Source organism: Pipistrellus hanaki, assembly GCF_964339955.1.
Source record: "Pipistrellus hanaki genome assembly, chromosome: X".
Classification (NCBI taxonomy): domain Eukaryota; kingdom Metazoa; phylum Chordata; class Mammalia; order Chiroptera; family Vespertilionidae; genus Pipistrellus; species Pipistrellus hanaki.
The window spans coordinates 102590541-102605486 of NC_140524.1; the positions used below are offsets into that span (position 1 = coordinate 102590541).

Consider the following 14946-nt stretch of genomic DNA (forward strand, 5'->3'; position numbering starts at 1 on the left):
CGATCCTAATGGCTAGTGTCCCGTGGCGTCCCTGCGGGTGGAGACTGGGCCTCACTTTCCCGGCCCCGGGGCCTGAAGAGTGGCCGCACAGAGACGCGCGCTGACACCTGCTGTGACTCAGCAGCAGGCCAGCCGCTGGCCAGGCAGGAGGAATGAGCAGGCTGAGTTTACAGGAGGCGAGCCAGAACAGGTCCCGGCCCCAGTGGCAGGCAGGCAGGCTTTCCAGAAGGATTGTGTAAGGCAGATGCCTATGCTGTTCAGTCATACCGCCGGCCCGGGAGCCCAGGACCTGCGGGTGAGGCCTGCTGTGCGCAGGCCCAGAGCACAGCGGCCTGGCCTTCCCCTGTGGGAACTGCCCTCCCCTGGGGGAGTGGCCCTCCCCTGTGGGAACAGCCCTCACCTGGGGGCGTGGCCCTCCCCTGTGGGCGTGGCTCTCCCCTGTGGGAACGGCCCTCCCCTGTGGGAGCTGCCTTCACCTGTGGGAGGGGCCCTCCCCTGTGGGAACTGCCCCCCCCCCCCCCCCCCCCCCCCCGTGGGAGCTCCCAGCAGCACCTGGAAAAGCAAGCTCAGACACCCCAAACACACACAGACTCGAGGTACCGGGTCAGCCAAGGTGATGGATCCGCCTAGAAGCCCTCTTGCCACCCAGATACCTGCCTGGAGGCCGGGCCGCGCCTCTCCCGGGTGCCCGGGTGCCCGATCTCTGGGTGAGAGCCACACTAGAGAGCAAGGCCGGGCGCCACGTCTCAGACTCCACTGCCCGGGACTGACACGGAAGCCTGGCCCGTCAGATTTCTTTTTTTTTTAGTTCAAGTTTTTTACTATCTGAACATAAAATTAAATTTCAATAAATAGAATTAGGGCAAACATAAGAGGGAAAGAGAAAATAACGATTTAAAAAAACTGTTTATTGAAAATGTGCATTTCAGATTGATGTAACCTCTAGAACTCATTTTCTTCCATTGTGATTGAAGGGATTGAGTGAACTAGTAATTCTCAGGTTAGACCAGCGGTCGGCAAACTCATTAGTCAACAGAGCCAAATATCAGCAGTATGACGATTGAAATTTCTTTTGAGAGCCCAAAACCGACTTCTGTGCGTGGGCCATGCAGTTTCAATTGCTCTGTACGTGTGTGCATGGTATTTTATGGAAGAGCCACACTCAAGGGGCCAAAGAGCCGCATGTGGCTCGCAAGCCGCAGTTTGCCGACCACTGGGTTAGACCATCTCTATGCACACTGAATAAACAGCACGCACAGGAGTACTCTGAGCGTTTGAGGTGCTAAGTGAGCTTGTTTCTTTCCTGTTTAGCCATCTGAGCCCGAGCGGACTGACAGCACTGCTACCCTCCGCCAGCGCTGTGATCTAAACTGCGTCTGGGTTTTGCTTCTTATTTTCCAATTACAGTTGACCTTCAGATGCAATATCTGGTGGGGACCACTCTCTGAACGACATGGCTGCCAATCAGCTTTGCCATCGGGAGGTGAGTGGGCAAGGAATCGGTCCTGAAGGCACCACCTCGGGCGATCACACTACGGTAGGGGTGTCGAACTCAATCAGAGAAGGGGCCAAAATCTAAAATCCAGCCTAAATCGCGGGCCGAATGGTTTACGGAACAGTCATAAACTGACAATGTCATAAACTGACAGCGGAGTGCAGTGATGACAGCGCGGTGCGGGCCACATTGCAAGGCCTGGCGGGCTGGATTTGGCCCGCGGGCCTTGTGTTTGACACATGTGCACTACGGGGACAGGCGGCGCCAGGGGACCAGAGGGAGGACAGCGCTTCAGCCTCCTGCGGCGGCATGCTGCACCCTCGGGCGCTCCCAGCCTGCCCCGCAGTTAACAAACCAGAGGACAGAAACACGCGTGGGGAAGCCATGTCCCCCGGCAGTAAAAAATGACCATGACAGAAACACCAGAATGAGAAAGTGAGGCCCTAAGAGGGACCTGGGTCCCCAGTGACTCCCCATGGAGGAAGGTGAGGGAGAGGCAGAGAGGGTGGAGCAGGTCTAGAATGAAACGGGGCCCATGACATTTGGGGTCGGCTCGTTCTCTTGGGGCCGTTCTGTGCCCTGCAGTAGGGTTAGCAGTGCGCTGGCCTCTGCCCACCTGTGTTATGCGTGACAATCCAGTATTACCAATGACCAAGTGTCCCTGGGAGGCAAAATCAGCCCCGGTGAGAACCACTGCTCTGGACAGTTCTATAAAAAAAGGCTGATGTGGCCCTGGCCGGTGTTGCTCAGTGGATAGAGCATCGGCCTATGGACTGAAGGGTCCCGGGTTTGATTCCGGTCAAGGGCATGTACCTTGGTTGCGGGCACATCCCCAGTGGGGGGTGTGCAGGAGGCAGCTGGTCCATGTTTCTCTCTCATCGATGTTCCTAACTCTCTATCCCTCTCCCTTCCTCTCTGTAAAAAATCAATAAAATAAAAATTTAAGAAGGCTGATGTGGTCAAGGCCCACCATTTTAGCAGAGTCTTGACACAGAGACCAAGAAGGGTTGGTGTATTCAAATTAAACATATAAGCTAAAAGGAAGTTAAGGTAACCAGGTGGGCAGTTAATTGTGCTAATAACATGTAAGCTGTAAGCTCTACTTGGCAATAACCAACCTTCTCGTTGTGAGAGATATTCTAGTTCCTCACGGCCTGGGAAATGTATGCCTTATGTTAGAAATTAAACCCTCCATTAACGTACGCACGCAGTCCCGAGCAGCATACGGGCACGTAGCTACGTAACTGCTTCACTTTTTTAAGAATTCGACTAATGAAAACTTCAGCTTCCATGTCTCAGACCCAGCTGAATGCTGCACCGGACAGTAAAGATGGTTTTGCTCTAAAAAAGGGGTTAGCGTCCTCGCGGTCACCATGGAAACTCCTTCACACATAACGCCTCCAACGTGGCGCTCTACTCACTGTTTATGTGGTCCATGTAATAAATCCCGATTTGTTTGTCATACACCGTCTCCCATCCTAAGGGAAGCTCGTCCCCGACACAATCGGCGAAGGTCAGGGGCTTTGTGATCCTGCAAGACAAAAGCAGAAAAGCAAACTTCAGAAGCAGGCCACGTCCGCGTGCGTTTGCCGAATCAACTCCAGAATCAGGTTTTAACGCGTAATTATGTATTCTCTAATTGACCGGTTCTGCCCCAACTTTGGGTTGGAAAATGAAATCACCGCTTCGCCTAGGCAATAATCGTTGACAACATCAGTACACTCATGGTTAAAAGCATTATTATCTCAAAGTGCAACTCTAAGTAGCAGGGAAACAGATATTGAAAGTTACAGAACAGGTAAGACAAGCCTCTTCTCCCAAGCAGCGTGCTTAATGAGGTGATGACAGCAGAATGCGGCTGGTCCACAGCAGGTCGGCGGCTCCGCTTTGTTCTCCTTCCCTGCGAGCTGCCTCCCCCCTCCCCCCGGCTGTCCATCCATTTCAGCTTCCATCTACCCCAATGGACTCCTCCTAGGACCCGCGGTCCTAAGCTAAGGAGTTAAACATTAACTACTGACCAAATGCCAAAGCCTAAGCGGGCATCGGAACCATCGGAGGAGATGCCCACGGAACACTGCCCGGGCGCCCGATGCGGTGGGAATCAGGGTGGCAAAGACGCCTTTGGTTTTCTTGAGGAAAGCAACAAAAGCACATTGTCCGCAGACCTCTCTCCTCGAAGGGAGGCCGATTACAAACCACGTTTGACACAGAGAGATGGAGGAAGGGTTTCCAGATGGGCTTTTTAGAAGGAGAACCCCCTCCCCGTCGCACACGGCGCGATCACACTGATCGACAAGACGGCTCTTGTAGAAAGCGGCCACGCCTATAATTGTCTGAGTCGGGCAGCTATCTGCTCGCAGTCTGTATAATGCACGCCGCCTGGCACGCATGGGAAGCCGATAACCTAAATCTCCCTACCGAGCCCTCCCACACGCTCTGCTCACGTCCCTGCCCCGGGAAAGACGGCCAAAGCCCACAAGGCCGCGGCGAGTTTTGAACATGTTATTCCCCAAAACTGGTTCGACGACGAGGCTTCGTCTCTCCCAGGAACATTTAGAAACTGCTGAACACCAGCAGCATGGCCCCGATCGGAATGGCTTTCTGAACGCGTGGTTTTAAGAAACTGGAGTCTACATCAAGACAAATATACGGAAGTTACAATGTGCCATGGACAGCCTCCCAAAGACGAGGCACTCAAGACCCCACTGCAAGAGCATTGCATGCGGGTCCCTCCCACAACACAGCGTCCACGGCCCGCCGCCCTCGTGGGGCGGCGATGGTGTGTCCATGGCTGGTTCCAAGTCGGGCAGATAACAGCAGGGGTCTCAATGTGATTCAAGTCCCGAACGGGACCAGACCGCCCCCAAACAAGGCTACTGTAAGATACACTGAGTTCTGAGCACACCTCTGCTATGCTAGATTCACACGTAAACCCAGAGGGAGATGCCCAAGTGCAGGCACATCTAAGCACGTTTACATACAAGATCTCACATTTACATATAGGATCTCACATTTACATATAGGATCTCACTCAGGATCTCACATTTACATATAGGATCTCACTCAGGATCTCACATTTACATATAGGATCTCACATTTAGATATAGGATCTCACTCAGGATCTCACATTTACATATAGGATCTCACATTTACATACAGGATCTCACTCAGGATCTCACATTTACATACGGGATCTCACTCAGGATCACATTTACATATAGGATCTCACTCAGGATCACATTTACATATAGGATCTCACTCAGGATCACATTTACATATAGGATCTCACATTTACATACAGGATCTCACTCAGGATCTCACATTTACATACGGGATCTCACTCAGGATCTCACATTTACATATAGGATCTCACATTTACATACAGGATCTCACTCAGGATCTCACATTTACATATAGGATCTCACATTTACATATAGGATCTCACTCAGGATATCACATTTACATGCGGGATCTCACTCAGGATCACACATTTAGATATAGGATCTCACTCAGGATCTCACATTTACATATAGGATCTCACTCAGGATCTCACATTTACATACGGGATCTCACTCAGGATCACATTTACATATAGGATCTCACTCAGGATCTCACATTTACATATAGGATCTCACATTTACATACAGGATCTCACTCAGGATCTCACATTTACATACAGGATCTCACTCAGGATCTCACATTTACATATGGGATCTCACTCAGGATCTCACATTTACATATGGGATCTCACTCAGGATCTCACATTTACATACAGGATCTCACTCAGGATCTCTCATTTACATATAGGATCTCACTCAGGATCTCACATTTACATATAGGATCTCACTCAGGATCTCACATTTACATACGGGATCTCACTCAGGATCTCTCATTTACATACAGGATCTCACTCAGGATCTCACATTTACATACGGGATCTCACTCAGGATCTCACATTTACATATAGGATCTTACTCAGGATCTCTCATTTACATATAGGATCTCCCCAATCAGCAAGCAGGTGTGAGACCTGACCTCACAGCACTGCTGAGCCCAGCTCACTCGCTTTATAGTTCAGAATTGTTATAAAACTATTTAAGCTCATATTTTTCCATTTTCTGTCCAGTAACCAATGCGGGTAATTATAATAACACTTCTATACTCCTTGCTCCAAAAATCAACAAACTGATCCCTCCACCACTTTGGTGACTTACTCTGGCTGCTATCCAACCCACACCGCTGATTCCGCTCCCCCCTAAGCCAAGCACGGAGCTGGCATGAGCACCCACAGAATCAGCTCCTCAGAGCGAGCGGTCGCCTGTGCGCCCACAGAAACCGACCAAGTCCCGCTGCTGGTCTCATCAGTCCTCAGGGCCCACACTGCGGCCATTTACTCTGCGGGGGTGCCTGGCTCTCTGGACAGAGTGTGGGCTGGACGGCGGGGGGCAGCCGACAGCAAGGAGGAGCACAAAGCCGCTCCAGGGGCGCAGCCACTGCACTGGGCAGGGCCCGCAGCAGCGCCCAGGCAGCCAGCCGCTAAGGTGCTCCCCATGCCCTGTGCCTCCTGGTGCCCGTGTCCTGGTGGCCCCGGCCCTCACTGATCAGAGCTGACTTGTGCCACCAGCAGGCCAGTGTGGAAGGGACAGGGTGTGGCCTCCGGGGTGGCATCATAAGACACACCTGGTGCCCCTGCTCCTCCTGGATCGCTGGCTCCGGGGGAACCAGCCCCGGGCTGTGGGGACGCCCCAGCAGCATGCCAGGGGCGCACATGGAGAAGGGCCGAGGCCTCCTGCCAACAGCCAGCACCGACAGCCGCAGGAGTGAGCCACCTGGGCAGTGGACCCGCCAGCCGGGTAAGGCTAGGAGTCAGTGTAGGAGGAGAAACAACTTCTGTTCGCACACAGTCCGCTGCAGGGCTAACAATTTAGCTAAGCGCCGTCCTAACTGTCAGCCACGCTCCTTTCTCATCCCCACCTGGATGCATGCTCATGAGAGCAGCTGTGCCAGTCAGCTCGGCAATGTCCTAAAAGGCACACACAGAGTTCCCATACGGCCCCGCGGTGCCATGCCCAGTGTCTACCCAAGAGAGCTGAAACCGGTGTGGCTCAGTGGATAGAGTGTCGGCCTTGGACTGAAGGGTCCCCGGTTCGATTCCAGTCAAGGGCATGGACCTTGGTTGCGGGCACATCCCCAGTGGAGGGTGTTCAGGAGGCAGCTGATCAATGTTTCTAACTCTCTATCCCTCTCCCTTCCTCTCTGTAAAAAATCAATGAAATGTATTTTTAAAAGAGAGAGAGAAACGGAAACACGTCCACACAAAAGCATGTCCGTCCCAGCATGACTCACCGCAGCTGCAGGTGGAGGCAGCCACTGGCAGGGCATCAGCTGCTGAGTGGGCACAAGACATGGCCTGTCACGCAGCGGCTATTGCTCAGCCATGAAGAGAACAGAGTGCTGACCAGGAGAATGCGGGCGGGCCTGGAAGCCGCGGTGTGACTTAGAGCAGCCGCGTGCTGTGTGCTCCATCCCGGAGGAATGTCTGAACTGTGCGCATCCAGAGAGGAAGCCAGCGGTTGCGGGGGGCACAGAGGGAAGGGGGGTTGCAGGTGAGTATGGGGCTTTCTTTGGGGGTGATAAGAAAGTTCTGCAACCAGATGTGGTGAGGGTAGCACAACTTTGTGAACGTACCAAAAACAAACGGTATGCTTTCAATGGTGGGTTTTATGGTGTATGCAAATTACATCAATTTGTAAAACCACGAGTAAAGGAACAGCTCTGTGCATAAAGCTGGTAATCTGTATTTATAGTTGCTTCTCTCAAAAGATTCCCAGAGGTAATCTGCGGGGTCCCGGATGCAAAGCTCCCTTCTCCATATCCTACATTTATTTTTTTTAAAATATATTTTATTGATTTTTCACAGAGAGGAAGAGAGAGGAATAGAGAGTTAGAAACATCGATGAGAGAGAATCATCGATCAGCTGCCTCTTGCACGCCCCCCTACTGGGGATGTGCCCGCAACCAAGGTCCATGCCCTTGACCGGAATCGAACCCGGGACCTTTCAGTCCCCAGGCCGACGCTCTATCCACTGAGCCAAACCGGTCCCGGCTCCATATCCTACATTTAATGTAAAGGAGCGGGACAGAGACGTGCCGGGGAGAGGAGGTGAAGTCTCCTGTAGACCAGAAGCCCCAGGTTCCAACTTTCGCCTCTTTTCTCCCCTGCTTCCTGCTCTGTCCCCAGCTGTTGTCCCACTGCGAGCACTTTCACACGCTGGTTTCCTCTATTTGTGTGTTCCTCCAGGTCCGTGAACTCTGTCAGCAGCACTTTCTGTCGTGTTGGAATCTTCCATTGTGTGAAGCAAACCATCCTTCATTGAAGGCACCTCAAGCCATCTATCAGAGCAGGCTCCTAGTCTCTGCTCGACTGTAAAGAATGAGTGAGCTGCCCTGACCGGTGTGGCTCAGTGGATAGAGCATCGGCCTGCAGACTGAAAGGTCCCAGGTTCGATTCTGGTCAAGGGCATGTACCTTGGTTGCGGGCACATCCCCAGCAGGAGGTGTGCAGGAGGCAGCTGATTGATGTTTCTCTCCCATCAGTGCTTCTCTTTATCCCTCTCCCTTCCTCTCTGTAAAAAAAAAAAAATCAATAAAAAATATATATTTTTTAAAAAAGAATGAGTGAGCTAACAGTAACCACGGACCTGCACTGCCCAGGTGTGTGGCCATCAGCACGCACAGTGAAACAGGAGTGGTCTTTTTCGTCGCGCTCTGGGGGCGTCTTTCACGCATTTGTTCAAGGGCTCAGAACACGTCCATAGGGCGCAAGCGCGCTTTACTTTCAAGGAACCAGTCGGCAGGAGGACAGTGTAGCTCGAAGAGCATTTGCAGAATGTGTGGGAGTTGGGAAAACATGTAAGCAATGAACTGATAAGCAGGGTACCCACTGTTCCCACACTCTAGTTCTGTATCTTACAAAGCTCCTGCGATTGCACTGGGCCCACCGAAATAATTCGGAATAATCTCCCCATTACAAGCTCCTTTAGTCACATGTTTAGAGCCCCTTGGCCATGTAAGGTAACGTGTTTACCAGTTCCAGTCCTACCAGGACACGGACATGGTGGGAGGCCAGGATCAGCATTCTGCCTACTACAGACAGTCGCTGGGGGCTGCAGGCCAGACCGAATCCATGCCCTCCTTCCCGCCAGGCTCAGGGCGCCACCCCCCGAATGCCTGCCATCAGCTTTACCGAAGTGCAGACAATGAGAGGTGGGCAGCAGACCATCCCCAAAACACCAAGTGGAGCAGCTCTTTCAGGAAGATTCCTTTTTTCTCTGACAAGTTTAAATGACCAGTCCATGTACCATGAACCTGTCACCTTCCTGAAAAGTCACTCAAATAATCACGCTTACATTTTTGTTGTTGTTGTTGTTAATCCTCACCCAAGAATATTTTTCCATTGATCTTTAGAGAGAGTGGAAGGCGGAGGGAGAGACAGAGAGAAACACTGATGTGGGAGAGACACATCGATTGGCATCAAGCCTGCAATCGAGGTACGTGCCCTTGACCGGAATCGAACCCAGGACCCCTCAGTCCACCGGCCTATGCTCCATCCACTGAGCCACACCGGCTAGGGTTCAACATTTACATGTGAACTCTAGATATTCATTTGGAATAACACATGTGCACTGACTTGGCAATTGTCATGGGGTCCCAATTCAAGAATTTAGTTACCCTAAATTTGAGTTCTAAGAGTAATCACACTTAGAACTCAATCTAAATATTGCAACTGACATTTCAGTATATGAACGTAGCACAAGGGACCCGATTTTAGTGTTAAGAGTCTTAGAATCGTGCTTGAATTACATTCATGATTTCCGTGTGAAAAGATTAGGTCTTCTTGAGAATAATAATAAAATAAAATAAAATCTACATTCTCAGCTTTTCATCGACTCCAACAGAAAGCCAACAGTTCACAGTTCACAAATTCCCCGACTAATCTGAGGAGCAAATGGCCCCTCATAGACATCTCAGGAAAGAGAAGGCACGGAGGTCTGTGAATGGCAGTGCAGCCACGAGACAAATGGCCCCGGAGAACGGGGTGCGGAGAATCCCTTTCCCGGGTGGCCCCCCACCGCACTGTGGGAGACCCCCGGGCTCCGTGGCTTCGGTGCAAACCACAAAAGGTGCCACGTCTTACCACTGTCTTACCACTGTCCTTCACGCCGCGACCACGTACATCTTACTCCGGTTTCCTACGCGTCATTCCCAGGAACAAGGCAGGGATGCCTCTGTCCCCGAGCCTCCCCAGGCAAAGCCGGGGCCAGCCGGGGAGGAACGGCCGGCTAACCTGAAGGCAGGTGGGTGGCGGAGTCTGCGCCCAGTCAACTCACCTGAGTTCCAAGGTCAATGTCGCTGGTATTTCAATGGGGACAGTCATCAGATCACAAAACCCCCTTCAGATCACGGCAGACACATTGCTTAATGGTCACAGTCAAGTGCTCATGCCCGATCAGCTGAGCCAACAGTTAAAGCAGGGGTCCTCAAACTTTTTAAAGTGGGGGCCAGATCACGGTCCCTCAGAGAGCTGGAGGGCCGGACTATATGAACTACTAATTCCTACTGTAACACCTCGGCTGCGCTCACTGCCCAAAAAACCTGGCGGGCCGGATCAGACTCCTCTGCGGGCCGCATGTGGCCCGCGGGCCGTAGTTTGAAGACCCCTGAGTTAAAGGCTGCCCCGGGTAGGTTAGCGTTGGTTACCCCAAGCAACGGAGGAGCAACCATTTGCTAACGCTTCCCCCAAACCTTTCTCCATTTTCCTCTGGAGCACAGAAATACCACATCTCCCAGCTTCCTGGGTGGCTGGGTGGAGCCACGTGACACGGCTCTAGCCAATGGGCTGTGGGCCAGAGGTAATGTACCCCGTTCCGGGCTTGTCCCCGGTGCTTTTTGCAGGACCCTGCCTGCCATCTCTCTAACCTCTGCCGGTCAGCCAGGCCAGCAGAGGCTGGCCGCTGGGCGCTGAATATTTGTGTGCCCCCAAATTCACAGGTTGGAATACCAAGGCCCAACGTGACCATACCGGGGAAAAATGTCACCCAGCAGGTCCCTCGGTCACAAAAATCACAGAAAAGGAATTTCTCACCAGGCCATCAAATACACAGTCCTGAAAACACTTGGTTGGTGTTCGCATGTAAGCTCTAGCAGCGCGCTTCCGCCCAGGCGGTAAAGAGAACTTTCTAGGCCAGCGCTGTCCAGTGGAGATACAATGAGAGAAACAAACTGATTTCGAAAACTTCTAGTAGCCACGTTGAAGAGACAGGTGACAGTGAGTTTAATGATACATCTTATTAAAAGTGCTATCGGCTTCACATGCAATGATTGCAGAAAGCATAAACAGGATAGTCTCATCCTGGACACAGTCTGTGAAATCCGGCGTTTGGCACTGAGAGCCCATCTCATTCGGGGCTCACCACGACTCGGGCGTTCAAGCGGCCACGTGGCTGTGTCCACCGAGCCGGACAGCGCAGCTCTAGGGTCTCAGCTGGTTCTAGAATTGTCTGGTTCGATGAAGGATCACAGCAAGATCCACCAGCTGAGACTGAGGCCACTTAAGAACTATCTGGCCCCAGTGCGGACCTTGCCAGTAAAGAGCCACGTGTCTAAGACCATCAAACCTCCTGCAGGGAAGTCTGCTCTGCCAGCCCCCCCTTCGGTCCCTCTGCATGCCCAGCAAGGAAACCGCTGTGGCCCAGCGAGGCTGTTCTCGCCCTTTCCCATGCTTCCCTCCCTCTATTCCTGTTCAAATGCTTAGGCATCTTCCCAGATGGGGCCCAGACTCCGCCTGCCCAGCCCAGCCCACCCCAGTGGAAAGTAAGCTGTCCTTTCTTTTTAAAAATATATTTTTATTGATTTCAGAGAGGAAGGGAGAGGGACAGAGAGAAATATCAATGAGAATCATTGATCAGCTGCTTCCTGCACACCCCCTACTGGGGATCAAGCCTGCAACCCAGACATGTGCCCTTGACTGGAATCGAACCTGGGACCCTTCGGTCTGCAGGCCAACCCTCTATCTACTGAGCCAAACCAGCTAGGGCACACTGCCCTTTCTTTATATTTTTTTCAATTGATTTCAGAGAAGAGAGAGGAAGAGAGATAGAAACATCATTGATGAGACAGAATCACAGGTTGGTTGCCTCCTGCACGCCCCCACACTAGGGATGGAGCCTGCAACCCGGGCCTGTGCCCTGCCTGGGGACAGAACCATGTCTTCCTGGTTCATAGGTCGACAATTAACCACTGGACCGCACCAACCGCACAAGCTGTCCTTCCTTTGGCCGCCCCAGCAGTTTCTCTCTGCTGAGAACTAGGAGAAACACAAGTGGTTATCTGTCCACGTCGCACCTCCCCTAGAGTTCGTTTCTTCCGGGCAAGAATGGCACCTCCGCCAGCTCTGACCTACCCCAGCGGGCGCTCCGCTGTACAAGGTGAGCCGCAGCCTTGACCTGACCCATGGCCAGAGGAGCCTGCCCCCAAATCTAGGTCTCCGGCAGCTCTGGGCTGTTTTGGGGTGGCGCTGTCTTAAAAGAATAAATGCTCATGCCCTAGCCCAATGGTGGGCAAACTCAGTCACAAGAGCCAAATACCAACAGCACAACGATTGAAATTTCTTTGGAGAGCCAAATTTTTTAAACTTAAACTTCTTCTAACGCCACTGCTTCAACATAGACTCGCCCAGGCTGTGGTCTTTTGTGGCAGAGCCACACTCACGGGGCCAAAGAGCCGCATGTGGCTCGCGAGCCGCAGTTTGCCGACCATGGCCATAGCCTGTTCGGCTCTGTGGCTAGAGCACTGGCCTGCAGACCGAAGGGTCCCGGGTTCTATTCCAGTCAAGAGCACATGCCTGGGTTGCAGGCTTGATCCCCAGTAGGGGGTGTGCAGGAGGCAGCCAATCAGTGATTCTCTCTCATCATTGATGTTTCTCTCTCCCTCCCTCTCCCTTCCTCTTTGACATGATAAAAAAAAAAAAAAGAAAAAAAGAAAAAAGAAGAAGAAGAAGAATAGGAGCGATGAGCACATGTGCAGGTGTGAGGCTGGGGGGGCTGGGCCTGAGACAGGGGGCTCAGCATGACGGATGCACGGCTTCCTCCCTGGGGGCGGGGGAACAGGTGCCGGGGGCTGTTTACCAGGCGATAGGAAGCGCGGGCTTGCGGAGTCAGCAGCGGCATCCTGGATGCACGGTGCTGATGGAGAAGAGCCTGCGCAGCTGCAGGGCCCTGAAAACACCCCCAAGTCAGCTCTGGGCCTCCCCATGTTCCGCGGCTACCCACCCCAGGCGCAGACCAGCCTCTGGTGGCCAGTGTCCTCCAGATGGACCAGGTGAGGCCTGCTCCCCGGGCCTTGGCTGCGGGAAGGCGGCCACGGAAGGAGCCAGCACTGCACTGCATCCCGCGGGGAGAGTGGGGGTGACGGCTGCCAGGAGAGTGTGCCTCTGGAAGCTGCCTTTACAAGGAGGAACCACAGAAGCCCCACTCCAATGCACACCCGGCAGAAGGCAGCTCTGCGGTCACTGGGGAGACCGTGAGGGGGCAGGAAAGGGGCCATGGGGGAATGATGGGCGAGGGGAATGTTCCAAAACCAAATCATGGTGACAGTCGACCAGCTATATACACAGAGTGGCCAGCTTATTATGATCTCCGAACGCATAATCACCTGGCCTCTCGGTGTCCGTCCTATAGAATAAAAGGCTCCTATGCAAATGGTCCCTTCGACCGGGAGTTCGACCAGCAGGCAGGCTGGCCAACCGCCCACGTCCCCGCCCCCTGGCCAGGCTGGCCGGACCCCATTCATGCATGAATTCACGCACCGGGCCTCTAACACACACACACACACACACACACACACACACACACAGAGTGGCCAGATTACTATGTGTTCAGAGATCATAATAATCTGGCCACTCAGTGTACATTTACTAAAACTCGCCAAACTGCACAAAAATGGGAGTTTTGTGGTCTGTGACTTACACATCACTAAGCTGTCCTGAGGACACACACGCACACTGAGGGTCCAGTGAGGTCTTTATTTACAGCTGGAAGGGACAATGTCAGGGCTCCCGGGCGATGAAGCTGGAGAGGAGCACAATGGGAAACCGCGGTGCTGTGGCTCACTTCGCTGCCACCCCCCCCCCCACTGAACTGCCACCGGCAACTGCCATTTCCATGCACAAATTCCATGCCGCCCTGGGCTGTGCGACACGGAATGGCCTCCCCTTCCGGAAGAGGCGGCAGCACTTGGAAAGGACGAGCTCCCGGATAGCTTGTGGCTGGAGGTGCCCTGCCGCCCCCGCCCCCCTGCACTGAAGTGTGGCCCAGCCCCGGGCCAAGCCCGCATCACATGCAGCCAGACAAGGAGTTTCCTTCCATCAGCGCCACAAGCCTCAGAGGTGCCCTGCTTTACCGAGGCCCCGCTTTACCGAGGAGGGAAGAGCTCAGGGCACACACCTGAGTGGGGAGCCCCGGCCACAGCGTGGGCAGCGGACTCGGAAGAAGCCTGCTGGCTCCCAGCGGCTCTCCACACCCCTGCTGAACTCGGGGAGGAAATCAGTTGGTTCCAAGAGCCAATCCGGCAGGAACCACTGCCCCGAGGAAAACACTAGAAATAAAGATGCTACGTGACTGCGGGAGGACCTGCAGAGCCCCAGCTGGTGTGGTGCAGCGCACCCGCCTGCGGGCTGACGGGTCCGGGGCTCGGTTCTGGTCAAGGGCAGGTACCTCGGTTGCAGGCTTGATCCCAGGCCCCAGTTGGGGCGCATGCAGAAGGCAGCCAATCAATGTGTCTCTCTCGCATCGATGTTCCTCTCTCTCTGTCTCCCCCACTCCCTTCCACTCTCTAAAACTCAAGAGAAAAAGATCCTCAGTGAGTTAACAAAACAAACCAAAAAAGAAGAAGAAGCAGATATGCGCCATTCTCCACTTGTTCATTGTGTTTTATAGCCCTGTCCTCCCGGCCAAGTTCTAACGCCACTCCGAGGAGAGGACAGGCGGGGAGTGAATGGCCAGCATCTTCACTTTGCGTGTGGTCAGAATGCCAGGGGAGGGTCTCAGCAGTCTGCTAAAATCAAACCATTATTAGTCAAGTGTGGTCTGTGGACAGGAAGGGACATTTAAAAACTAAAAGGGAGGTTTAGAGGAAGGATTTTTGGCGGGGAAGAAACACAGTAACAATTGGCGGAAAAAGTAGGTTCAACTGAAACGGGAGGGGACAGCGGGCCTGGCCGGGGGAGTGAAGGGGCTCAGCAATCACATTCTCTGGAAGTGGCATCGGGAGGAGGGCCCAGGACAGGTCTGGCCATCTGTGCAGGCAAGGGGCCCACGGCAGGGGCCACGTCACAGTCCTCGGGCTCTGTGACCTCAGTGTCGCCTTTGCTAATAGCACTGAGACCAGCTCGC

At 53.3% G+C, this 14946-nt stretch overlaps 1 protein-coding gene across 7 annotated transcripts in view; it reads right to left on the reverse strand.

Moving 5' to 3' along the window:
* Positions 1 to 14946, reverse strand: part of WWC3 (WWC family member 3) — a 105968-nt gene that overhangs the window by 63128 nt on the left and 27894 nt on the right. For all 7 annotated transcript variants that reach the window (XM_084870008.1, XM_084870007.1, XM_084870011.1 and 4 more), the window contains exon 2: positions 2917 to 3026. In XM_084870008.1, coding sequence (XP_084726134.1) covers positions 2917 to 3026 — 110 coding nt within the window. The remainder of the gene's footprint in view (positions 1 to 2916; positions 3027 to 14946) is intronic.